General features: G+C 35.4%; 1 protein-coding gene across 10 annotated transcripts in view; it reads left to right on the plus strand.

The window, feature by feature from the left end:
- The window catches only part of LOC141563008 (NEDD4-binding protein 2-like 2), an 81,304-nt gene extending 54,835 nt beyond the window's left edge, over positions 1–26,469 (plus strand). For 3 of the 10 annotated variants that reach the window (XM_074303510.1, XM_074303518.1, XM_074303511.1), the window contains 4 exons: positions 550–2,330; positions 9,378–9,463; positions 11,606–11,651; positions 13,515–13,711. In XM_074303510.1, the coding sequence (XP_074159611.1) occupies positions 550–2,330; positions 9,378–9,463; positions 11,606–11,651; positions 13,515–13,675 (2,074 nt within the window). In that variant the 3' untranslated portion in view covers positions 13,676–13,711. Of the gene's footprint in view, positions 1–549; positions 2,331–6,412; positions 6,702–9,377; positions 9,464–11,057; positions 13,712–16,513; positions 18,960–26,431 lie in introns of those variants that run through there. The other 7 variants (XR_012488304.1, XR_012488303.1, XM_074303514.1 and 4 more) reach the window with 6 other exon arrangements.
- Positions 26,470–27,987: the final 1,518 nt, after the last annotated feature.

Raw genomic sequence — 27,987 nt, forward strand, 5'->3', positions numbered from 1 at the left:
ATTGCAGGAATGGCTATCTATTGATATGAAAAGTCAGTATCACAGATCAATTTTGTAAATCAAAAAATGAGCTCCTTAAAGGTAAGTGTTTTTTGGGGGGGACTTTATATGCCTAGCATTAGTACAATGCCTGGCACATATTAGGAATTTAATAAATGATGTCGAATTTGGTTGGGTTGATCCATTAGGAAACATTGATGTTCTGAGAATGAACAAAAATGTGTCTCACAATGAGTTTACTTCTTGACTTTAAGAAATCTCACTTGTTTATTGATAGATTAAAAGGCAATATTAAAAAGATAAAATTTCCTTGTTTCAAGAGACTGCCACTAAAGCTATTTTGTAAAATTCGTTGATTTAAAAAATTATTTGAGAGTGGAATTTTAAACCTAAATTTATTTTTTATGTAAATTGTTCAGTTCCATGCATGAGGATAGTCCTGGAAACCTGCTAATATTGTTACATGATACAAAACACCATCATTTTGTCATGCATAGTAAATTAAGTAGCATAGTCATAAATTTTCTAATTTCTGTTTTCTATATTTAGAGAAGAAAAATTGAAGAAACCTAGCAGAGCAAGTCAGAGGAGAAATAGAAGAAGAAATAGGAAACTGAAGAATAGTAATGCTAAATCTATGGAGAAAAAATCATATGGAACCCTAAATTATCCTGTGCCAGAGGATGAAGGCATATCTGAAAGTGAAGAGCATTACTCAGAAGAAGAGAATGATGGAAATTTAGTCTCCATGTCTATTGGAGATCTGGGATGTACATCAGTAAACTCTGTAAATAGGCACAATAAGGAAAGTAGTAAAAGCATAACATTTGAGCTTGGAAAAGAATATATTTCAAATGCTCACTCTGTCACGTCTGTAACTTGGGAAAATCCACCAAGGTGTGACTCGACTGCAGAAAGTAACAATTTGTATCAATTAAGTTTGACATCCATTCCCCATGAAAATGCACTTGGATATATGTATAATCATCAGACAACAGTTCAAAACTTTGTAGGAAAACAGAATAATCTCTATATACCAGGTATCAGATGCTCTGAAACGAAGGCTGATAGTCATGCTGAACCAAGTCACTCTGTGGTGTTCGGCATTAAGGATAGAATTGTGTCTGCTAAGGCCACTTGTGTTTTCACAGAGGAGGATAGCATGTCAGCTGAATGCCTCAGTGATAAAGAAATGTTGCCTAATCAATGCAGATTTAATTCTTCATATGAAAATTTAAAATATGGGCACAGAGCAAATAGGAATCAAACAAATTGTTGGGCTTTTTTCTCAGCCACATTATCTGATGAAAAACTGGAGTGGGATTTGGACACACAGACTTCTTTTACTGGTTGGCCTGAGGGGCCTCGTAACTTTATAAACCCACAGAGACAAAAGAAATCTAGGTGTTCCAGACAGACTTGTCCTGATGGCCCTAGAGAACTGATGAGACTTGTCTACAGAGATAAAGGCACGGATTCAGGAAACCATCTGCAAGCACTGATGGAGGAGAATGCTGATGCATTAAGAAATGAGGAACTGGCATCTTCTCCAAATAAACTTACAGACCTAATTCCATTCATGGGGACAGAAGCTAATGTTCTTAGAAGCAACTTGCCTGAAATATGTGTCCAAAGGAAAACATCAGCCATAATTACTAAGAAGGGAAGACCCAGAAGGATTTTTAATTTGGCTCCAAACTTTCACCTGCCAAGACAAGCTGTGGTTACTGTAGAAGAGAAGAGGGATGCTTTGATAACAGATAGTCAAATATTTAAAAACATTTTGGTTGTAGAAAATGACAGAAGTCCTGAAGTGAATCATGAAGAGAAGAATAAGCTAGAAGGGATGACTCTCCAATGTAATCTATCACTAGGTTATCCCATAGATCTTCCAGCCAACCCTGGAGGAGAACTGCAGTCTCATGATGTATCATTCAGTCAGCTGAGACAGACTTTGTGTCTCCCTGAAAGGGCTGTTCTGAAGTTTTTGTTTACAAGTGAGAAAATAATTTTGATGTTTAAATCACAAACAGTGGGAAATAGACTAAATGAGGTAGAACTAATTTCTTCAGAAATTTCAAATCATAAGCCCAAAACTTTATTACCTGCTAAAATTTCTTCTGAGCATCCTAGTTTTGGCTTTGATGTTTTTTCTGGAAGTTTTGGTGCCAAAGTTCACAAAGGAAATGAATCCAAGTCCATACAATGTGTACAAGCTGAATATAGTCAAGATTCACTAAGGGTCATGCCTAATTCCTTTGGTCTGGCCTTATCTCAGAGATTTGCTTTCCAACTTGTAAATCTGTTTGGATCTCCTGGAATGCCAATAGGTAACTCTTTTGGTCACTTTCTTAAAATGAGTTTTCTAGTCTCATCCTGCACGTTGTCTTATAGTCAGTTATTACATGGTGTTTCACTTATTGTTTTCATATAGTTCAGTTTTGCAATCAGAAGATTCATCATGAATTGTGCTTTTTCTTCACTATTAGTTATTTTGAATGAATGAAATAAGGGTATTTTTAATCTGAATAAATTCTGGGAGAATGAAGAGAGAAGATTGAGAGTCTGATTGGATAAATAAGTGATGTAGGAATTATTGAGGAAATTTAACTCTTATTTCCCTCACAACCTGTCATCTTGTCAAAATTCCCAGTTGGTACATGATCCCTACTGTCTTCATTCAGTTATAATAAAATTGTGCAGCTCAGGTTGAAATGTAACAATACATTAATCTTTGGGGGAAAAAAAAACAGGAATAGGAGCAACATTAACAATAACAGTCTTTCAAGATGAGCTTTGATAACCTTCTTTGAGAAATGTTGTGAAAGAAAGGGAATTTGCACTGAGTGACCTCCAAGTTCACTTCCCAATTTTGTGACTTGAGTTGGAAAGAAAAATCCATTTATATAAACAATGGTATTCATTATAAGATGGACTAGTGTACACATCTAAATAATTTCATATGAAACTTGTTTGTCTTTTTAAAAAATCATATACTGTCAGGTATGTTTAAGACATTAGCTGACATGAAGTTAAGATATGCATATCCAATTTTTGCTAATTGGGCAGTGGGTCTTAATGTCATGGATCTCATTGTTAGTCTAGCTAAGCTTACAGACCACTTCTCAGAATTTCTTTAAGTGCATAAAATAAAATATATAGGATTACAAAGGAAACCACATATTAAAACATAATTATCAAAATATTAAAAACAAAAACAAATTCATGAACCCCAGGTAAAAATCCCTAGGTAAAACAGCAACTATTATCTCTCACCTTGCTTGCTCACTTTTCTACTCTGATCTTAATCCTTCTTTTGCAATTTGGTATTCTCAGATAGCTTAGCCCCCAAAACATCTTACTAAAAATTAGCAACAAATTTTATGGCCAGATAGGCAGAGTCAGTGACTTGTTTGGGACATTTTAAAATCCTATTAATGCTTTAAAGTAGTGATTCCCAGCTTTTAAAGAATTGCTATGGGTTTTCATTTTCTGTCCTCTAAAATATGCTATATGGCACATTCATTCACTTATATTTGGTTTTTTAATTTTAAAAATTGTAAAATCTCATTGATCTACACAATCCAACACTGTTAAGTGCTATTATTATTATTCCTATTTTACAGATGAGGAAACTAAGCCTGAGAAAGGTTAAGTGATGAGGATCCTGACTTAAAAACCTCCTAGCATTGTGACCCTGGCAAATCACTTAATTTCAGCCAGTGTCAGTCTCTTTATCTGTATATTGAGGATAAAATTAGCATCAACCTTCCAGGATTGTTGTGAGAATCAAATGAGACGATGTATATAAAGCACTTTGAAAATACCAAAGCTACATATATGTTAGCTATCATCATTGTTGGGTTCCTTTTTTTTTTTTTTTTAAATTACTACTTCCCCAGGCCATTCTCTTTAATTTCTTAGTCTCTTCAAATTCTATAACTTATTCCTTGACTCTCCCTTAGTACCACACAATGATGGTAGCATCCTGGACTATAAGTATTCAATTTCCATGATAAAATACTTATCAAACCTATATCTGATCATAATCTTCCATCTTATCTCTCCTTTTGAGTTACCTCTCCTGACCCTGTTCTTTGTTTCCAGTGTGCCCTCTAATCCTGGACTTTCTGGGGCTGTTATTCCTGTTTTAACTTCACTTTTCTTTCTTTCCAATCTGAATTCTCAAATTAATCAGTTCAATTCTACTGTCTTCTATTCTCAAATATCTTGTGTTTTTCTCTGTCCTATTTCCACTCCTGCCTTACCAAACTGAAACTTTTGATTACTGCTCCCAATCTTCTTCACTCTACTTAATTTGCTGCAGAATGAAGATAGTTCAGCCAGCCAACCTAAGGTCTCCACTTACAAATTTATGTTACTTAACTTCACTTGGGCGCTTATACTAGCAAAGAATCCTATTTTGCTCCTCTCTAATAGATTGCCCATCCCACTTGCAAAAAAGGCTATTTAAAGCCTTTTCTCCTCAAATCTTCTATATCGTCTCTTCCTCCTTCCCCCAATTCCCTTACTTGAAGTATTGTTTTATACTTTACTGAAAAAGTAGAGGGCATTTTGCTAAGGCTTGGCTTATTGACATAACTTTCTGAAGTCCTAAGTACAAAAGCCAGCCCATGACAGGACAAGAATTGCTCTCTGTCTCTCTGTCTCACACACACACACACACACACACACACACACACACACACACACACACAGAGTATATCAAGATATTCGATACAAAGGCAGGGAATTTGGCTCTTACCTCTTTTCCTCCAGTTTCCAATTCCTCTTCTTGCTAAGGTCAACTCTTCCACACGTGGTCTTTATTCCCTCCTTTTCCTCTGATAGATTATCCTCTCAATCATCCCCCCTCACTGTGTAATCTTCATTCTTTCATTTACCTATTCCGTCACCACTATCTTCAAACATTCTCATCTTCCCTGTCCTTTAGGGAAAAAAATAAATAAATAAAAAACTTTATTAGACTCTATCATCCTTTCAAGTTATTTTCCTAAGTGCACCTCCCTTTCTCAGTCAAACCCTTAGAAAAATATATCTAAACTCATTGCCTCTATTTCTTCCCTTCTTGTTTCTCAACTCTCTGTTGTCTGGCTTTTGACCTTATCACTCAACTGAAATTGATCTCTCCAAAGTTTCCAGTGTTCTCTCAATTGCCAGTTTGATAGGCTTTTCTCAGTCCTTATCCTTCCTGATCTTTCTGTTGCATTTGACAATTTTGACCACCCTTTCTTTCTTGTTACTCCCTCTTTAGATTTTTGTGACACTATTTCCCCTAGCTCTCCCCCTGCTGAGACTCTTACTGATTCTTAGGCTCCTTTGCTAGCTCATCAAATATGTCATACCTCCTAACGGGGTTCATCCCCAATACTCTTTCCTGGGACTTCTTTTTTTTTTTTTTTTTTTTTATTCATTTTTCCAAATTATCCCCTCCCTCCCTCCACTCCTTCCCCCCGATGGCAGGCAATCCCATACATTTTACATGTGTTACAATATAACCTAGATATAATATATGTGTGTAAATACCATTTTCTTATTGCACATTAATTATTAGCTTCCGAAGGTATAAGTAACCTGGGTAGATAGACAGTAGTGCTAACAATTTACATTCGCTTCCCAGTGTTCCTTCTCTGGGTATAGTTATTTCTGTCCATCATTGATCAACTAGAAGTGAGTTGGATCTTCTTTATGTTGAAAATTTCCACTTCCATCAGAATACATCTTCATACAGCGTTGAAGTGTATAGTGATCTTCTGGTTCTATTCATTTCACTCAGCATCAGTTGATGTAAGTCTCTCCAGGCCTCTCTGTATTCCTCCTGCTGGTCATTTCTTACAGAACAATAATATTCCATAACCTTCATATACCACAATTTACCCAACCATTCTCCAACTGATGGACATCCATTCAACTTCCAGTTTCTAGCTACAACAAAAAGAGCTGCCACAAACATTTTGGCACATACAGGTCCCTTTCCACTCTTTAGTATTATTTCTTTGGGATATAATCCCAATAACAGCAATGCTGGGTCAAAGGATATGAACAGTTTGACAACTTTTTGGGCATAGTTCCAAATTGCTCTCCAGAATGGCTGGATTCTTTCACAACTCCACCAACAATGTATCAGTGTCTTCCTGGGACTTCTTTTCTCTCTAAACTTTCACTTGACAACTTCATCAGTTTTGTCATAGATTGGACTTGGTTCAGGTTAGTCTTGTTATTTTATAATTGAAAGTGCAATAAAATGAGACATTGGATCATCTAACAATTGTTCATCTTTTTTTGAGAGGGTCAGTGACATCACAGGGATCACCCTGTCTTTTCTTGCTCCCAAACTGGATTTAAGGAAGGCAGAGTTACACAAAGTCATCAACCTCACTGTTTCTTCCAGAGTCATTGAAGTCCAGTGGAAAGACAAAAATGGAGATGACTGAGGATACCATGGGATGTAATTGATGACCCAAGCATCTTCAATGTTTGACCAAGCTATACATGCTCCACAGCTCCACAGGTGCTTCAGACACCATTGCCAAAGGAAATCTTCATTCATACGCTTGGGATAGATATCCCCCTAACTCACTGACAGTTTAGAAGCCTCTTGGTTACTCTTAACCTGATTTAGCCAAGATGTTTTACCAGAGTGTGGCTTCTATGCATGCTGCAGCTTCTTGGAGCCACAGGTAAGAGTTGAATAAATCAGATGTGGACAAACAGCCCTAAAAAGAGCTGAGCAGGTCCTACACCAGAAGTGTTAGCCCTTCTGAACATCCCATATACCCCCATTTAAGAGTTAAAAAGAGGTATACCTAGCCATAAGATAGAAATAATATTCAACAAGGATGTAAAATCAACTAACTTGACTAGCTTCCCTGCTTCTGTATTAACCATCCTGATCTACCAGTAAATTGTGACAAAGCAACTTTCACCCTCCTGTGAGTTGACTCTGTACCTAAAATAATCAGTAGCACAAGTCTTAAGTCTCCTGAGCCAATTAAGTCTTGAAGATGTTTCTAATACTACTTAAGGAAAATAAGCTAGCCTATAGATAAGGCATTAAACATTTACCATGTGTTTAACACTGAAAATACAAAAAATAAGAACACAATATAGCCTCTTCTCAAGGAGCTTATATTCTAATGGGAGAAGGAAACGAGATGGAATGGATGCAGATGACAGCTTGGAGTTGTAACTGCATGGAGTCAAGGTAGCTAATGTGGAGAGTGAGTTAAGAGGAAACTGAGCAGTGTAACTGGGACTTCTGATCATGATGAGATGGTTCTGGATTCACCACTCCACAACTCAACCTTAGTGGGGAATGGAGTCATTTTCAGGGATACAATATAGCCAATGTGATACTATATCCTAATCCTTATCCCTTTGAAAGATAAGATAGTTTTTCCTTAAATGGTATTGAGACTATCCTTGAAACTTAGTTGGCTCAGGGATTAAAGACTATGGCTAGTGTCACCATATTTTGGTTACCTGAGTACAAAGCAGCTATGGGAAGTTCCAGATGTTCATTGATGCTTGGCTGATGGAAGACAATGGACAACTGAAGCAAGTAGTAACTCTGCTCAATCAGCTTGAGCTGTACTGAATGCCTGTCCTTATTGTATACGGTTCTCTTTCTATGGTGGCTCAGTAAATCTCCTTTTGTTAATAATGAGTAATCTTCATGTTGTTCCAGTACCAAGTTTAAACTATTAAGAGGACTCACTATTAGGCCCAGCTCAGAACACCTACATAACAAAACATCACTCCTTACACAATCTCCCATGGGCTTAATTATCATATCTGTTCTGATGATTCACAGATCCATGGTATCCATTCCAGTTTCTCTCTGGACCTCTAGCTGTGAATCACCAGATGTATATTTGACATTTTAAAGTACATGTCTTAAAGACATCTTGAATTCAGTGTTCCCAAACTAAATTCATTATCTTTTCCTCCAAACCCACTCACCCACCCCCTCCATATCTCTATTGAGGGAACAATCATCTTTCTGGTTCCTAGATTTATAATCTTGACATTAATCTTGACTCTTTGCTTTCTCTCACCTTATATAACCAATTAGCTGCCAAATCTTGCATCTACCTTCAAAATATCTCTCCTATCGAATCTTTTCTCATTACTCAGATTGCTTCCATATTAGTTCAGGCCCCCATAATCCTTACCTGTAGTATCACAATGGCTTTCTAATTTGTTTCATTGTCTCCACTGTCTCCCCATTCCAATCCATTTTCCCACATAGGTGCTAAAAATGACTTACCTTGAACACATTTCTAACCATATCAGTATACTCCAGTGATTCCTTTGGTAAGAATTTGGGATATAAGTTACTAACAGTGGCTTGGTCAGAACACCTTACCCCTGGGAGTCCTACACACAGAATCCAGATGAGTATCTTTAGGAGTACTTGCTAAATAGAAAAAGTCAAATTACAAGGATGATGTAAGCATGAGAAATGTTAAGGGGATCATTGAAGGGGCCTGTGATTTTGGTTTAGATTTCTGAAGTGGCTACATGGGAAAATCAAGTTTTGCTATGTTTTTTAAAGAAGGTAAAAAACATACTTAGGGAAAGGCAAAGTAGGAAGGAGGAATGACCAGGCTGAGAATTGTCAGTGAAGGAGAGTAAGGAGAGAATGTCAGTGAAGCAGTATGAATAGATTTGTTTGATAAGTCAAACTGAAAGTGGCTAGAATTTTGTAGCAGGGATACCACACGACAAAATTACGCCTCACTTATATTTCATTATAAAGATATAATATTCTGCATATTTGTTACTCACAGATTAAAAGTGGGTGATAAAGTCTTGACAAAGATCTGACTATGGCTCTAGTCCTCTAGACTTTATCCAATGCACAACCTTGTTGCTTCTATATACCATTAGAAATGATGCTTTTGTTGTTTTTGTTTCTTATGCTGTTTCTACTTCATATATATAGCCACACACATTTAAAATTTACACATGCATAGGGTTGGTTACATGTGTGTAATAACCATTTTCAATAAGTCCAAGTGTTTTTCATTAATCAACATCTTCCTGTTATTCTGATATCTGGAAGCAGTTCCAAGTTTTAATTCACATTTTTAGAGGATTTTTAAGGTCAAAGCCTATCTTATATTTGTTCGCTATGCCTAGTTACAGCTACATCTAAATCTGTTTATTTGTTTTTATCTCTATATCTCTAGTTAGATCTATACCTACATCTATATATCTATCTGTCTCTATCTATATAGTTAAATATATCTCTATCTATCTATCTATACATATATATATTCCTATATAAAGTAAAAGACTTCTGTGACATTAGTGACTAAATATATCCCATTTCTTTTTTTTTTTTTTTTCAGAATCTTTGTTGCTTGATGACTATGTAGTTAGCCTAGACTGGAAAACATTAAAGATGATCTATTTGCAATGGAAGACATCAGTAGAGGTATATTGTCTTGTTTTAAAAAAACATACAAAACAAACAAACAAACCAAAAAAAAAAAAACCTTCTCTAACTTATATTCTAAACACACACCCACCTTAACCAAAAGCAGCTGGAAAAAACAGGCATCTATTAAATTTTAATATTAAAATGTGTTATTACTAGATAAAATAGGAAATTATATGAATGGATAATTGACTGTATATGCTATACAACTAGCTAATAAAATAGAGTAGCATTTATTTGCTTAGATTTTCTAAGCAAGCTATTTTGTGGCTATCCATAGCAAATGATACAGCAACTATCTTTTTAAAAGGGTTTCTCCACTAATTTGGATACAAAGTATCCCAAAAGTCATAATATAGTTTAAAAATATTAATTAAAACTGAACTATGCCTTTTAGAACACCCTGTATCTATAAATCCATATATCTATTCCTGTGTCTAGGTGTGCTTATAACTCTATCTATATATCTATATCTCTCAAGGCCTATACTTATATCTGGAAGTATCTATTTGTATCTATGTATCACTGGCACTATATGTATCTGTATCTTTCTGTATCTATACCTGTATCTACATCTATCTGTATAGCTCTAACATTGTATCTATGTTTGTACCTTTATCTATTTGTATTTGTATGTTTCTCTATGTCTACAGCTATACCTATATATCTGCCACTATATCTCTATCTTTCATTAACCATATATCTCTATCCTTGAATCTGTATCCATATAAATACATATATCCATATGTTATATACATGTGTGTATGTGTATCATATTTCCTTTAATTTCCCTGATTTTATTCTGTTTTGGGTGCCATATAAACTGGAGAGGCAATGTGGTATATTGGATGGAAGGCCAGCTTTGGATGATCTAAATTCCAATTGTAGAATGATATCTACTAATTCTGTGATCCTGGGTCAGTCTTTTAATCTTAGTACAGACAGCTCTTTATGACTATAAACAACAGAAAAGTTGCTGGTACTGTGTGAATAGAAAGTTTTTCTACTAGCAGCTTCCAAACCTATGAAATTACAGATCTTTTCAATTTATAGTTTTGGAGAATTAGCTGTTTAAAGCAGTGAGAAATTATGAGATTGTCCAGGATCACATAATCTGTCTGGCTCTCTCTATATTAATGTGGCTATCTATGTGTCTGAACTAAAAATTTGACACTTTATTTTACAGATTCAGAAATCACTCATGAGGCTTCAGTGGTCCTCTATTGTGATACAAGATGTCATTGATCCATTTATTTTGTCAGGAAATTTCACTGATGGATATGGGTACACTGGCTGAGAGGGTAGAAACCTTATAAATGAAAATTCTAGAAAATACAATACAATATTGGGCCTAGGGAGGGATCAGTTAATGTTAAGTGGTGATGATGAAAGTATAGGTTAAGATTATTCTGAAGATATGAGCTATTGCCTCTGATGTCCTCAACCTGTGCCTTTTCTCAAACCTAACACAGCTCTTTATTTGTACCTGTTTTATGTAACTTGTATTATTTGGTTTTATAGGGGGTTTGTGTGTGTGTGTGTGTGTGTGTGTGTGTGTGTGTGTGTGTGTATGTCATATTCCTTCCTACAGCACTTTGAGCTCCATGAAGACAGGAACGATGTCTTATCTAAACTTTGTATCTCTCCCATGCTGCACAGTGCTCTGCACACAGTAGGTGTTTAATAAATGTTTATTTCATTGGATTTGTTATTGTTGTATGTTAAATTACATGTGCTCAGAGGCATTGTTAATGCATCTTGAAATCAAAATTATAATGATGGAAATGTAATGGAGCATTGGAAATCTAAATGCTCAGGATAATAAATGCTTCTATTTTTCTTCTGTTTATATAAATACTTCAATGAAAGCAGTAGTTTATTCTTCCATTTATTCAGATAAAATTTTTTTTTTCCTAAAGATTTCTTACAGTTTTTCATCTCCTAATGACAGACTGAAAAGTAGCAATATTTTAGCAAGTTGAACCATCATTCTTTGTGCTCCATTGGGAAGTTTTCAATTCCTCTTGGCTCTGCTTCTCTTGAGAGTTCTCTGATTTGGAGCTTAATGGCAATGTAAATTGAATACTGAATGCTGACTGTCCCTTTTCAACATATGCATTTTATCATGATGATTTCTAGGAACAGCAGAAGAAGAAAAGACAGAAAAATGAAAATTCCTTGATTGGTAAGTATAATTTATCCCACAGGACTCTAAACTCAAAAGGAAATAAATGTTGACGTTACTTGGTATTTTAAAAAATGTAATTGCCATGCTATTCTTGAAACTAAAATACAAGAAAATTAAATTTATTTCTATAGCAACGTTTATCTGCTGTTTCAAATGTAAGATTCCTATAAATTTATTTTTTTGGGGGGGAACCATAACAATGCTGGTATTGTTGGTGCTGAATTTATTTTCCCAGCTTTATTGGGTTGAACATATTTTATGACATTCTCTCAAGAGTTTGAAGAGATTTTTTATTTTATTTTTTGGAAAGAATTAGGAATGTGGGTAATGACTAAGTAAAAAAAAATTAAAGCCCTAGGAAAATAGGTTTAAAATGTAGAAAAGCTCATGTTCACATGAGAATATATTTTAAATGTGATATCAAGTAGATGTTATATAAACACATTACACATTTGTTTGAATGCCAATTGTTGAAATAAACACAGCTGTCTTTATTCTGAATGCACAGAAATAGAAGACTGCTTCTAACTAATATGAAAATTGTGTGCTGTATATGCACCATATATTATCTTCAGTCATTTTAAACTAATTTATTTAAGCTAATTTATTTCTCAAATCACACTGTATATCTATTCTTCATTTTTAATCATAGAATCTTAGAAGGGGAGGCAATACTTGGAGAAAGAGGGAAGAATTAAGGCATTTGAAAAAAAAAAAGTTTAGAAATTTTGGGCCACTTGGGAATAGAGGCTATACTTTATATGCCAAAAGACGAGATGGGAATTGTTAGGAAGATAAGCAAAGAAATTATGGATGTTGGGGAAGAGAGAAAGATCAATCAATCAATAATCAATAAACATTTATTAGCTGACTACCATGTGCCAAGCATTATGCTAAATTCTAGGAATTCAAAAAGAAACAAAAGGCAGTCCCTGCCCTCAAGGAGTTTACAGTTTAATTGGGGAGACAATATGAAAACGAATATATATAAAGAAAGCTAAATGCAAGAGAAATAGAAAATAATAAACCAAGGAAAAGCACTGGAATTAAGAGGGATTGGGGAAGGTGTCCTATAAAAGGTGAAATTTTAAAAAGAAATAATTTTAAGGTGAAATGAAGAATGTTAAGAGGACATAATGAAAGGTTAGTTCAGAGAAACAAAACTAAGATATAAGTTACAGAATGTTGAAAAAAGATAATTCCAAAGGTACTAAGAGTAAAAAGAAGATTAAGGTTGACAACAGAGAACAAATAAAAATTCAGGAAGGAGGGACTAGTTAAGAAAAGCTAGCTAGCCTTGGTGGGATACTCTTAAGGCCTAGCCTGCTACAATATATCTTTCCATTGACCTGATGCAGTTATTTAAATTTCTCCTACTATAACAGTTCTTTTTTTGCATGTTAAAACATTACCTCCATATGGCCTTTGGTTTAAAAAAAAAAAAAAAGCATATATATTACTTGCATGTGTGCATACATGATATCAATATATGATTAATAAATTTTATTAGTATGCATTAATATGATTACATTATCATACATTATTTGCTAATTATTATATTCTAATTTAGTATATCTACAAAAACATTTATCATATCAACTTATTCAGTCCTAAAGAAATAGGACATTGAAATGACAAACTATATTTGGCTGTAAGAGGTATAGAATGAAAGGGATACTACATAAGAAGGATAGTTTCTGATTTGGGGAAGATGGTTGAAGGCAACTAAAGCTGTAGGTCAAGGGAGGTTGGGAGGCATTATGGCGACATTAAGTGCCAAAAATAGGGTACTAAAGATGAATTTCCCCGTTTTAGAATTTTGCCTATGGCTAGTCCTAAATTATAGTTTTTTCTTTGTAGTTGATGTGACTAGCCTTCATGATAATGAGAAACCTGATCATCAAGAGAGTCAAGGATATTTTAAAACACTTTCAGAAACAAACTTTTCTAAAGCTGATATAAAGGATAATTTCCAAGCCAATACAACACTTATTTTGGATACCATACCCAGTCATTCTTGAAGAATTATATGAATAAAATGCCACATCAAAAAAAAAGGTAACAATTTGAAAATGTTTTGTTTTACTAGCTTCTAAATCCCTAAATGTTTATCAGAACTAATAATTGCTCTTTTAAAAAAGGAAATAGGACTTATAGGCTTCTAAAAGGGTTTAAAAATTAAGAGGAAAGGATAATTACAGAATCACAAAATTTTAGAGTTGGAAGGCATCTCAGCTTTCCCTTGTTCATCCTTGGCCTGAAGAGCTCCCAGTGATGGAGAACACATTTGCTACCTGAAATAGCCTTACCCATTTTCATATAGCTCTGTTAGAATATTTTTCCTGGTGTCAAACCTCTTTTAGTCTCTTCACCCTTCCCACCTGGTTCTGCCCTCTGGAGCCAAACAAAGAATAAATCCAGTCCTTCTTCCTCTTGATAAACCTTCATATCCTTAAACAAAGATATGAACCTTGGCCTCTCTGAATCTTCTCTACTTCAGGCTAAATATCCCTAATTCTTTCATCTGATCCCCTTCTGGCATAGATTTAAGGTCCTTCCTAGTTGCTCCCTGAGCATTTTCCCATTTATTAATGTCCTCCTCAAACTATGAAGCCTAGAACTAAATACAAAATACTTAGAAGTAGTGTGGCCAGGGCATACATATGATACCTACTTATCCCTGTAGGGATCCCTGTAGCCTAAACTCTGGAGTTCCCTCCCATCCCACATCTGGACTAATAGAGCCGGTCCCCAGAGAAGCTATTGCTCTGGACTTGAAGAGGTTAATAACAAATCCCCATCTTATGTATTCTTTCCATTATTAGTTGACCAATTAACTTTAGGTAATTAGCTTTTACAAAGGGGTATTTATTGAAAAAATACAGCAAGAACAAAATTATAAAAGTTTGCAGACTGCCACCTTAGTCTTTGTGGAGATTAGACTCAAACTTAAAATGGTTGCTATGAAACATTCCTCCCTCAGGTTTACTTCTAGCTGTAGTATAAATAGGAGTATACTGGAGCTGATTTGAACTGAATTAGAAGAGCCAATTATTAAATTTTCATTGTGAGCATTTATTCCTCAGAAATTAACAAATCAGGACTTATTGTTTTATTAATTATTTGGATTTAAGAAACCATGGATAAAATGTTAATAATGCATATTAAATTTAAAATTACATTATATGTATATATATATAAATAATATATAAATATATAAATTTATTTTGGAGATCTGTTAAACATTTACCAGCATGCCCCTGGGCATACATAGCCTGTGTAGAGATAGAACATAGTGTTTTTTGGCTGAATTGATTCATTGCTGAGCTGGATTAAGCAGCTCATTCCTCAGGGCTGATTTCTCACTAATGTAACTAATGGTAGATTCTACTATGAACTCCAGTTGCTAGACTTCTGCCTTACTCATCTTTTGAAACCCACAAAAAATCAAACATGTATTCAGCCATATAATGGCCAGGTGGAGAGATAAGGAAGCTGCCATTGCTATTTCTGCTCCTGTTTCCTGTCCCCACATTGGCATACTTACAGCTTATAGAAGTTTTTGCCTAGTTCACCATCTCTGGTGGTGAGGCAGAAGAGGGAGAGATTTTGTCATTCAAGCCTTTTGTGTGCATACAGTCATTTGTTTTGACTCAGCAATCAACTTAAAGGCTTTTCTTCATCATCCAGTAAGCCAAAAAGTGACAGTCTGAGAATACCTGTGCCTATTCTGAAACAGAAGGAAAGAACTCCTCCATCACAAAGATAGGCCTCACCAAGCCACCATATGGATATGTAGCAAGCAGAGAACATTGAGTGCTCCAAAGACTGGACAGCCAGTTTCCCCATTATACCTGGAGAATCATGCTTTCCTTAACACAAGGTTACATTAGTTTTTTTTGAGTGCCACATCACACTGCCAATTCATATTTAGCTTATAGCCTGGTGAAAACCTCAGGTTCTTTTTAAACTGTAGTCTGATCATCTCTTCTCCCTTCTGTGCTTATAGAAAAAAAATTGGTTTTTAAAAATCCTTCTGTGAGACCCCTGCTGAATTTCATCTTACTTCATTAAGTTCAGTGCTTTAAGTCCACCAAGATCTTATTGAAAACCTCTCCATTATTCTCTGTTTTGGCCAACCACTACCCCTTCCATTCCAGCTTTGTGTCATCTGAATATTTAATAAGTATATCATGTCTCCTTTTGTCCAAATTGCTGATAAAAAAGATAAATAGTAATGGATAGGGACAAGTCAGATTGCTGTAGCCAAGTCCTATTGTAATATCTTGTGTTCTATCCCTCACTTTATTTTGGTATAAAACAATAATAATAACCAGCATTTTTATGGTCTCTGTTATATACCAAGCACTATGCTAAGCACTTTACAAATATTAACTCATTTCATCCTCACAACAACCCCAAGAAGCAGATGCTATTTATGATATCCCCATTTTATAGTTGAAGAAACCCAGGCAAACATAGATTGCCTTGGTTGCCCATGGCTACCCAGCCAGTCAATGTCTGAGGCTAGATTTGAACTCAGATCCCCTAAATATGAAAAATATTTTATATTTTACCCTTAAAAAGAGAAATTAAAAGTAGTTGACCAGTTTACAAAAGAATTTAGTCTATAGGATTTCTTTTTGCACAGATTATCTAATACCCAAGGAATTCATCTCTTCTGCAAAGCAAGGTGCTTTAAAAAGTACAGAACCAATTTCTCGTTCTTAAGGGGTATATCATTTTACTACTCAGGTGCTGAATCCAATAGAGCCTGGAAGATCAAATAGTTCTTGTTTATGTGGTTTCTTGCTATCAGTTCTTATAATTCTTATGTGTATATTTTTTTATCTTTCCAGCTTCATTAGACACTTCTTCAGAGCTGAGACCATTTCTGGATTTTCTGTTCCTCATTTTCATTTGGCTAAAGTTAATCTAACTGAAGACTGTACTCTTCATTAGTAATATTTTATAAATGGCTTTGCTCATTTCCTTCCATTTGAGAGAGAGAAAAAAAGCCACAGGGCTGTTTCTAACTTAAATAGGAAGCAGGTTATTTGAGGAACTACCCCATTTCTGATAGACTGCAAGCTTAATAATAACCAGCAGTGCAATATTATAACCTAAAAAAGCAAGTTGATCTTAGATTTCATTAATAGTGGCAGTCCCTTTGGCCAAACATACCTGGAATGCTGTATTCAGTTCTGGAAAAGAATCTGGAAAGCATAAGCAAAATTGTGACCAGGATGGTCAGGGACTTCAAGATCATGCCACCTTTATATTTTCTCTCTTTGGATTCTGATCCTTATTCCAACTGGTAGAGCTATTTTTGGAAGCAGCATGATTCATCTGACATATTAGCCATCTTCCTCCAATTCAGTGTTTGCTGCAGATTCCATAACCATGCAGCCTTTGTCTTCATATTAGTCACTAAAAAATGTTAAGTTAGAATAGGGCTGTGAACTGAGCCTTGACATTGATTGCTCTCTTGGTCCTCTCAAATAAAGCAGTTATTAATTCATCCAATCCATCCAATTACATGATAATCCTGCACACAGCTCTCCATTTGTTAACAGAAATATGTGGGCTTTTATCAAATGCTTCACTATAAATGAGTTAATCTATATATATGTTATTTCTTTGATCTTTCAGTCTGGTAACTCAATTTTGAGAAGAAATGAAGTGATAGATGCCCTATTCAAACAATGTTTAGAGCATTCAGTTCAGGTGCTATATTTTAGAAAGAATATTTACAAATTGGAGATAGCAGGGCATAGTAGACCTTATCTCAAAACTAGGAAGAGCTGGATTCAAGTTTCACTTCGAATACATAATGACTTTATGACCCTGGGAAAATTACTTAATGTCTCAGAAATCTGGACAATTCTCCAAGATTATAAATTACAGAAATGGTAGTAACCTCACTAAATAGAGGAAGTTCCCCCATATCAAAACTGAAAATTCTCTGTGCTAATGAAGTTATAGGCCCAGTCCCTAGCCTTTAACAAATCGGGTCATGTCCCTTGAGGACAAGGTAGAGTTGATCAGAACAAAGATGAAACAGACATCATGTCATATTGGAGTGGGTGTCTGGACAAGGAAACTGTCTTAAAATAATTTATTGTGTTTGGCCTTAGTCATCAGAAGCAGAATAATAAGGTGTAAGACACAGGGAAGTAGATTAAGGAGAGATTTCCCTTCACCAACAGACATTCAACAAAGTTTAGTTGACTCCTTTTTGGAAATGTTACAGAGAGAATGATATTGTCAGAATTAGATGGCTCTAATGTCCCTTCTAACTCTAAAATTCTATGACATGGAGTGAATCTGGCATTTTTTTCTTAGTGAACCCATTCATTATGCTTAATGATTAGTATGTCTATTTCCAAATGTTCACAAATCTGTTTAATAATCTCTTCAGGAATTTTGATGCTATTGGGCATTAAATTCTAGATATATAATTTGAAGAACCTATAGGCCTTCATTCTTGGAAATTAGGATCATATTTGTCCATTTCTAGCCATAGAGTATCTAATTTTTCAAAGCTCACTGACAGCAGTTCAGCAATCTTATCCTAAAAAAATTTTAAGACATCAGTGTCAGTTTCTTTGATCTTTAAGACAATGGGATAGGAGTAGATGATTCCCTAAGTTCTTCAGCCCTCAATTCTATGTACCAGATATCAGATTTAGCCTTCACTCCACTATTTTCTAGTCACATGATTTAAGATAGGCCACCTCTTTGGATCTCAGTTTTCTTATCTGTAACAGATATGTGCCCTCCCTGCTTCATCAACTATGAAGATTCAAATGATTATAAATCAAATGAGATTACAAATGTGAAAGTACTTTTTCTATTATTATTAACATCTGTATTTTACAAAAATAATTCAGTCTATAAACATTTGTTAAGTTCCTGCTATGTGTCAGGCACTGTGCTAAGCTCTGTGGATGCAAATACAAAGAAAAAGAAACAATCCTTGCCCTCAAAGAGCTTGCAACTTAATAAGGGAAGACAAATCCCTGTTCTTAAGAAGCTAATTGGAAAAGGCACAAAAAGAAGCTGAAAAGGGGAGATAGAGGAAGGAAGGGGATTGGAGAAAGGAAAGTGCTCAGTTAGGGTATAATGAAGTCCTGAAAGTGTAGCTGATAGAAAATAGGAAGAAGAAGGTGCTGAGCCCCTTCTTTAAACAGAAGCCCTGGAGTCCAGGATTCTGCCCTCTAGTCAAAGAAGCACAGGGTCCTAATGAAATGTGAGAATCAGGTAGATTGCAATTTTACAGGATAATGAATTATCCAATGATGAGATCATTATATATATATATATATATATATGTGTATATATATATATATATATATATATATATATATATACACATATATATATATATGTATGTATCTCAAAGTGTTGTACAAATATAAGGTATTGTCAAGTAGGGCTAAAAAAAAAAAAAAAAAAAAAAAAAGAATCCCTTTCCTAAAATATCTTCCATCGTTCTTGAAATCCTCATATTGGGCTGGACATGGGGGAAGCTAAGGCTGGAGGAGCTTTTGATTTCCAGAATTGTAAGATACTGCAGGTTTAAAGCTCAAACGGTGTTCATATTAACTCTGGCATAAATATGGGGAACCCTTGGACCTGCCAAAGTCAAAAAAAGAAGAGATAAAAATTTCCTGTGTTAATCAGCAGTGGGATTTGACACATGGGTGGCCATTGCCCTTTCAACCCAGGTGAGATGGAGAGACCTAGTTTCAAAAAAACAAAAACTACTACTGGTTTAAGTTCTTAAAATCTGTTAGAATGCAAATATATACTCTTTAGGGTACTGTGGTTTTGCCCCACATATCTCAGCAGTTGGCATTTCTATGTCTAACATTTTTAGATCTCTCCGCACTTTTCACACAAGCATCATCTTAATTCAGGCCCTTATTATTTACTGCAAAAACTATTATAGTGGCTTTTAAATTATTCTCCCTACCTCTTTCTCCCTACTCTAATGTATAGTATACATGATTCCCAAAGTGATTTCCTTAAGCACAGACTTGTCTATGTCCTTTTTCTTCTCAGGAAACTTCAGTGACTCCCTATTGCCTCTAGGATAAAATAAAAACTATATTTGACTTTTAAAGCCCTACATAACCTAGTGAACCTATATTTCCAGTCTCATTATATATTACTCCTTCCATACTCCCAAACTGGATTTCTTCAATTACTCACACATGGCACTCCTCCTGGCTTAGTGACTTTGCTCAGACCATCCTATGTGCCTAGAATATATTTGCTCCTTCTCCAAGGGCTTCCTTCCTAATGACTTCATGTTGTGTGTGTGTTGTATGTATGTATTTGTAGTCCACCTTTGAGAAAATATAAAGTTCTCCATAGTGGAAATTATTTTGTTCTTTGTATTCCAAGTGCCTATGGCCATATGCCAGGCACATAATAAGTGCCTAATAAATGTTTGTCAACTGATTGGACAATTTGTTGTATGGAAAATGCTTTGGAAATGTTATTGTATTAAATAAAAGTGATTAGGGTTATTCTAGGTACCCTAGGAGTCAGCTAGAATAAATGGTTTGAACTCTTTCAGAAGAGCTATGTCTGATAGACACATATGCATACACACAGACATCTATATATGTACATATATCACCTATGTGTGTAGAGGTGTGTGTGTGTGTGTGTGTGTGTGTGTGTGTGTGTGTGTGTGGAGAAAGAGAGAAAGAAATAGTTCATTTGGATCCTTACAGTGTGGGGTGGGTATAAGACCCTCTTTCCCAAATTAACTAATCAAAGACATCTTCAGGTACAAAGAGAAAGCATTATTTAATACCTGCAGGGAAAGGCCCAAACCCACCTGGGAGTTATCCTGCCATGTGCTCCTGGAACCTTACCAGCAGGAAGCAAAACACCTGGTTAAATGGGAAAAGACTAGAGCCTTTTCACTGGATAGACTAAAAGGATGTAACCATCCTTGACCAATGGTCACCAATGTTGTCTACTTCCTGTGGTTCACATTACTTCCTGTAACTTCACTAACTTCCTGCATCCCAGGGTTCAAGACTGGGTATAGAGATCATGTGACCCAGGCCCAGTCTCAATACTGAGAAAACTTCATCCCATCAGTCCCATTCATTACTATATTCCAATCATTTAATCAAAGTTCATATATAAGGCCCTGGAACTTCAAGCTACAGATTATAAATTCACTTCCTTAATTATAGGAAGTCAATGAGAGTCCCTCCACCCTTATTTTTCATTGTCATGGTGACCAAGTCCAGGGTGACAGAGGTGACAACTACATGAAAAGTCCCCCAAAATATTTTGGTATTTCTGGACCAATCTCTTGGTCAGTAGTGACTATCTTATCACCACTTAGATAACTGACTATGATAGCTTGTACCATTTTTTCCTGCCCAACCTAAGGAAAACTCTATGTTATGTGGAGATATTTCTTTCTTCACCCAACTTGTGACCCAGCTGATATAATATTTTGCTTATTTTAGTTTATGCATAACCTGTCAATCAATCTGTATTTGGTATAGCTGTTCTTGAGTGACTGGATATCTAGCCCTATAAAAACAGGCTCTGGAAGAAGCGATCTCAGATTATGAAGAAGATCTGAGATCCACTTCATTGGAGGGAACCATGGACCCTTTATTAAAGTGTCATTGGCTTAAGAATTCTGCCTCAGTCTCCTTTATTTTAGGTGGGAAAATTTCAATCATATACATGCATATATATATAAGGTTCCACTTTCCTCTTAATTTTTGTTTCACTGTTTTTTCGTTCAGAAGCTAATTTACTTTTTTATAAGAAACACTGGAAACAAAATGGAAGTTAATTAGTTCTGCTCTCTCTCTTGGTCAGCCAGTAACATTGTCTATGTACAGAAACATATTTTTCCCAGATATAGTAAAAAAAACCCACAAACCCCAACACATCTCCTTTTCTTGTCCACAGTATTTTTTTCATATCTCATTTCATTATTAACTTTGTTCTTTTTGACATTATTTTTATTGGTTCATGCCATACCCTTTGGTTGTGTGCCCCTACTTTTTGTTACATGTTTTTTTAAATTATAAGCTTATCTATCAGAGAGCTTTTTATGTAGCCAGATGGTTAATTATAAGCTTCTTAATTCTTTAAAATGATTATTTTATAGTGTTGATGGAATTTTTTTCTTGAGTATTCAATGTTTGTTATTGTTGTTTGTACTTCGTTCTCTAAGAGGACCATAACATTGGGGATGAGATGCCATGACAGGCAAGTGAGTTGGATTTAAGTGAGGGAGGCCTGTGCACTTTCCCCTCTGGAGCCATCTGGGTCCAGTGGCAAGATATAGATTAGGATGACTGCAGATGGCCCTGGAAGCAGTGGGAGAATAGAGTCTTTTTAGGGATAAGTAAGAATTGAAGCAAAGAGTAGCCTCTTTTAACCAGTCCCAAAAAAAAAGTCAATTTGGGAAGAGAAGATCCTTAGGGTTTATAGCCAAAACAGAAATTGCTATTTATATTTACTCTGAAATAATGGAGGTGGGGAATTGGGAGAGTGTAACAATGACAAATTAGGGCTTGAATCGAAACTTGTTAGGCAATCAGTGAAATCCAGGGTGATTTTATAAGGCTTGTTCCTCAAGAAATCTAGTCAGTAAACCCCAAGATATCTTGGGGCTGTTCAAACAGGAAGGATGCTGATATGTTGTTGTTGTTCAATCATCTCACTTGTGTCCATTTGGATTTTGTTGTTTTTGTGTTTTGGTTTTTTGGGTTTTTTTGGCAAAGAGATGGCAGTGGTTTGCCAAGTCTGGTTAGTAAAAAGTCTTTATTAGATAAAGAGAGAAATACACCATAAGTGGTGGACAGAGCAAAGTCTGTGATGCAAAGCATGATGCTAGCATGTTTCCACCCTCTGCAAAGAGATGATTCCAGCTTGGCCCTTTTATTTGGTTACAGGGGCCCATGGGTGAAGTCCCAAGTTGGTCCCTCATTGAGGGCTAGAATTTGCTAGGTGGGAGTTGGGAAATCTGAGCAGATCATTAGAATGGGGGCTGGGGACAGCCCAAGTTAGCTCAGATCCAGATATCTCTTTGGAATTCAAAAGGGTGCTTTTGACAAGACTTGTAAATCAAAAGTCTGTCATGGGGGTTGGGGATCAGAAAGGAATCTTAAAGGGGACTACCACCCGAATCAATACTGAAATCCCAACAGTATTTCTGAATGTCATACCTTAATATTGAATGTTCTGTTGGTAGAAAAAAGAAATATACACACACACACACACACACATAGTAGCATTGGGATAGGATTAGAATATAGGCTCACAAAATGAGTGACTTTTTGTCTCTTGAAAGGGGCAATACATCAACCTTGCTGACCATAAACGGTAATACCAGAGAAACTAGCTGACTGAATGGGACTACAATCCAAAGCATTCAATGCAGATAAACAGAGGCATAGAGCTTATATAAGGTTTTAGCTAACTAGGTTTTGTAAACAAAATACACAACCTGAGTATACAATTTTAACCTAACATATTGCAGCTTTAGGGGAAATAAAGGCAGGTGGTGCAGAGGGGTCGGAAAGGACACTGGGAGGATGGACAAGCCATAATTCCAAGAAAGGATTATATCTTTTTTTTTTTAATTATATATTTTTTTATAATATTATCCCTTATATTCATTTTTCCAAATTATCCCCCCCCCTCTACTCCCTCCTCCCGATGACAGGCAATCCCATACATTTTACATGTGTTACAATATAACCTAGATACAATACATGTGTGTAAATACCATTTTCTTGTTGCACAATAAGCATTAGATTCCGAAGGTACATGCAACCTGGGCAGACAGATATTAGTGCTAACAATTTACATTCACTTCCCATTATTTCTTCTCTGGGTGTAGCTACCTCTGTCCATCATTGATCAACTGGAAGTGAGTTGGATCTTCTTTATGTTGAAGATTTCCACTTCCATCAGAATACAGAAAGGGTTATATCTTAAACCTGACAGGATAAGGGTCAAAATAAGATCAAGGATAGGATTCAATGAGGCATGGGAGGTGAGGTATTTAAAGGAGGGGGAATTATCCTAGCAAAGATTGAGGTAATCACCTGGACATTTATGATACAATGATTTGTAAAAAGGGGAATCAGAGCTTCAAGGCTCTTTTTTAAACTAAATTTTCCCAGTCCTAATTGCAAGGGAGGGGAGTGGCTATGGCTTATTATCCAGGGCTCAACAAAACCATGAATGAACAATTCTGGAACAAAATATTACCTAGGATAAAAACCGTTTTTAATGAAAACAAGGTCTCTCTGTCCCCTTCCCAAACCTCTTTGTTAGCTTGTCATAATTTGTAATTCCCAATCCATAATTTGGCAGAACTCAATCTGCAATAGGTTACCAAAGGTTTCCCTATCCCAGCTCCAAGATACCTAAGTGCTCTATAATAATCTTTTATTCAGTTTTCGAACTCGTTTATATAAAAAAGAAACAAGTGTTTTCAAGGCTAAAAGTGAAAGAGGCTAGAATAGAGTTTTTCTACACAAGTTCATACCATGGGAAAGCAGGAATATCAGTGATAACTCCATATTTTGCAGTTTGGGAAAAAAAAAAAAAGGTGTATACATGTATTGAAGAGTAAAGGTAGAACTTTTTTGGGAGGGAGTGAGGCTAGGGTTTTCTCTCTTACTATTGTACCATTGTTTTAAGAAGGGTAATTTCTTGTTATATATTTTCTTTTCTCTTTCTTGCTGTTACTACTTGTTTTGTGTTGGATAATATTATGGAGAGGGGCAGTTTAAATCTTTTTCTCTTTGGTTTGGAGAAAAGCTCAAAAAGTATTTTTGCTGCTGTCATTTTCTCTTTATTGTCCTGTCCTCTCTTTCCAAAAGTAGTTAGATGGCAATAATGCGTTTGAGGTTCAGCAGCAAATATTGAAATTGATATTCAAGCATCAAATGATGTGCTTTAGGAGAGTAACTGGCATCAAATGTTGGGATTTGACATCAAATGTTGGGGTTCAGTCATGTGATAAATTCACAATGGCCATTCTCTTTGACAAAAGGTAAGTTTATTTGTGAGAAAAGATTACAGACAAAATTAAGAGATACAATAGATACCCAGGAGTGGGAAATATGATATAGAGTTGCACTCCATGAGGCTTGCGGTTAGGAGTAGGGGATGAGGTAAGGTGAAAGATATCAGGAGGCATGGTGAGGGAATGAGAGGCAAAACACTGTGAGACATGGGGGGAGAGGAGAGGAGAAAGACACTAGGAGGCAGAACAACCTAGAGGGCTAACCCAAAAGGGATTTAGCAAGATGGTATGGACCAGGGACAGATTTATGGGATTTGACAAAACTTGGCTTTCTGATTAGATACAATAAGGTTGGGTTTATCCAAGATCTCCACATAATGGGCTATAAGGTTGAACTGAAACCTAATCAATGCCCTTCCCTGCTTGCTTCGTGGAGTAATCTTAGCACTTTGAACTTTCTCTGCCAAGAGAAAGCATTTTCTCACTTTGTTACTCAGGACCTCATCAGCAAGTCAGCCTCCACTTCTGTCCCCAGTATTCTAGTTCTGTGTGCCTTTCCCTTCATATGAACCTCACCTCTCTGTTCACCCCATCTAGTGGCCATGTCTTCTCTACACAACAGTGGTGTATATGTGTTTACTATTAGAAATGGGTACATATAACAAGGAATTATTTGGTTGAACTAATTTTTAATAATGATTTACATACTTGTCAATCAACTGAACTTCCAATAAGATCAATATATCTTAATTCTATAAACATATTAATTTGTATAACTGTTTTCAAAGAGAGATGAGTTTGGAGATACAATATAGTAAGCTGCACAATGCCAAATAATCCTAAATTCATAAAATCTGCAGAATAGTTATACAGGAAGCACACCTGTGAATGGGGTCTCTCTGATATGATAGTTTTCCATCTTCCATTTTTCATTCTAGACTATGAAATTACACTTATCTTTTCTCTTAAAGTCTAGAGAATAGAGCCATCATTTTCTTTGGCTATTAGGACCTCTATTTGATTTGATACCAAGTTCTGTTTATTTTCATTTTGGAAACAAGTTCCTCATTGTCATCAAAAAAATCAAAAAAAATTTTTAAAAGAAAATTTATTTGTTTAAAACTTAAATGCAAAATAGAAAAAACAAAGAAACAATCACTGCCATGTGCATATCAGAACATGAGAGGATTCAAAATATGAAACAATAAATTTCCATCTCAAGAAAATCTATATAATAAAGATTACACATTGTGTTCAGAGCTGTCCATCTCACAGGGTTTTTTAATGTGTTTCTTCTACTTTCTGAAGATTAAATTACCAAAAACTAGGTCAAGAAAGCTTCAGATGCTCTGCTTTTAATGAAAAAAAGTTCCAAGCAGATGCTTGGATAATTGCAATACAATTATATCTTGGTTCTGTTCTATTTTTTGTGATGCTTCTAGAATTCATTTTCCACTTCTCCAACCTTCCCCTTCTTCTTGGCCAATGGTCTATATATAATGTTTTCCTCCACTAGGATCACACCTGTATCTCCCTACTATACCCTCACTAATAACCTCTACTAGGCTTTCCCTAGCAAGTTGATGGCATTTTCTATACAAGTATATAACATCATAACATGTAGGGCTATTTTATTGCCTTTGTATCTACTCTCATTCTTTTGAATAAGACACAGCTTTCTGTGGTTGCTTTTTCACTTACGTATCCAGTCTCTCAAAGCCTTTTTGATTCCTTTAAGGTATTCTCACTTCCTTGTTCTAAAATTATCATCATACCAGTTCCAATGATCTTGTGATGAAGAGAGCCATCTGTTTCCAGAGAGAGGACTGTGGGGACCAAGTGTGGATCACAACATAGTATTTTCACTTTTTAAAAATTGTTGTTTGCTTGCATTTTGTTTTCTTTCTCTTTTTCCTCCCTTTTTCACTTGATTTTTCTTGTGCAGCATGATAATTATCGAAATATGTATAGAAGAATTGTACATGTTTAACATATATTGGATTACTTGCCATCTAAGGAAAGGGGTGAGAGGGAGGAAAAAAAATGGAACACAAAGTTTTGCAGGGGTGAATGTTAAAACTTATTTATGTATATGTTTTGAAAATAAAAAGCTTTAATAATAAAAAATATAAAAATATGACCATTGACAAGGTTGAGTCTGGCCCTAAAGAAATTGTCATTTCTCAGGGAGCTCTAACAACATTTCCAGTTTCTCTTTGTGCTGTACTCAGTTATTTTTGTAGTGTGCTGATTAATTTTCATACTTCCAGAGATATTAATTGCTATATCTTATGTGTTCATTAAAAGTTGGGTCTTCCCTTCCCCTGTCCTAATTTATAGAACCAATCACTGGGAAAATAGGAAAAACTACTTCTCCCCAGGATCACCTCCCAACTAATTAAATTAACATCTGCAAATTCCAGGTAATCTGTATTTGTTGCATACCTACTTGTAAAGCAGATGGTGTGCTGTTCAGAGATAGGATTGTAGTGGAAGGCTTGGAATTACTGGAAGAGGTATGTGTTAACATAGCTCTGCACTTAGTATGACTATTTGCCCTTGTTAATTTTAATCATTCTAGACCTGTCCTTCCATCACAGCTAGGGTAATCTACTTTAAGGGTTTCTTAAACTTGTTATACTTGTAACTCCTTTCCACCCAAAAAATTTTATGTGACCCTGGGTATATAGATATATAAAATAAGAATACAAATCAGACATTTACTGATAATCATGATTTTTGTGTTCTCCACATTCATTTACAAGACTCCATATGGAATTGTGACCCATTAAAGAAACTGGGCTTTACTCTTTATTCCTTTTTTTCCTTCCTTTCCCCTCTACTTTCTTACAACTAAAACATTGCTGTGCCTATAGAAAAAAAGTGAAAACCAGGAAATTACTAAAGATATACTAGAAGGGTGTTTTAGATGCTGAATGATATATCTGTGCCCCAATCTTTAACAAGATTGTAAATAATTTGGCAAATTGTGTAGGTTTCAGACATTAGACCAAAATTTTGTGGATTTAGTCCATCCGCAAAAATGGAGAAAAACATTATTATACTATGATATGCTTGTATCACTTTTATGTTCTTCACATTTCTTTATTATACAGGATTATGGCTAACTCTTTATAATTAACCCAAGTATCCAATCAACATGAAAAAATAACTTTTATTAGGAAGAGTTAAAAAAAGTCTACTACAGATGGAAGAAAGGATTTCTTAACCTTTTATGCTATGAACCATTTTGACAGTTTGGCAAGACTATGGATGGAGCCCTTCTCAGAATAA

Source organism: Sminthopsis crassicaudata, chromosome 3 (genome assembly GCF_048593235.1).
Source record: "Sminthopsis crassicaudata isolate SCR6 chromosome 3, ASM4859323v1, whole genome shotgun sequence".
Taxonomy (NCBI): Eukaryota; Metazoa; Chordata; class Mammalia; order Dasyuromorphia; family Dasyuridae; genus Sminthopsis; species Sminthopsis crassicaudata.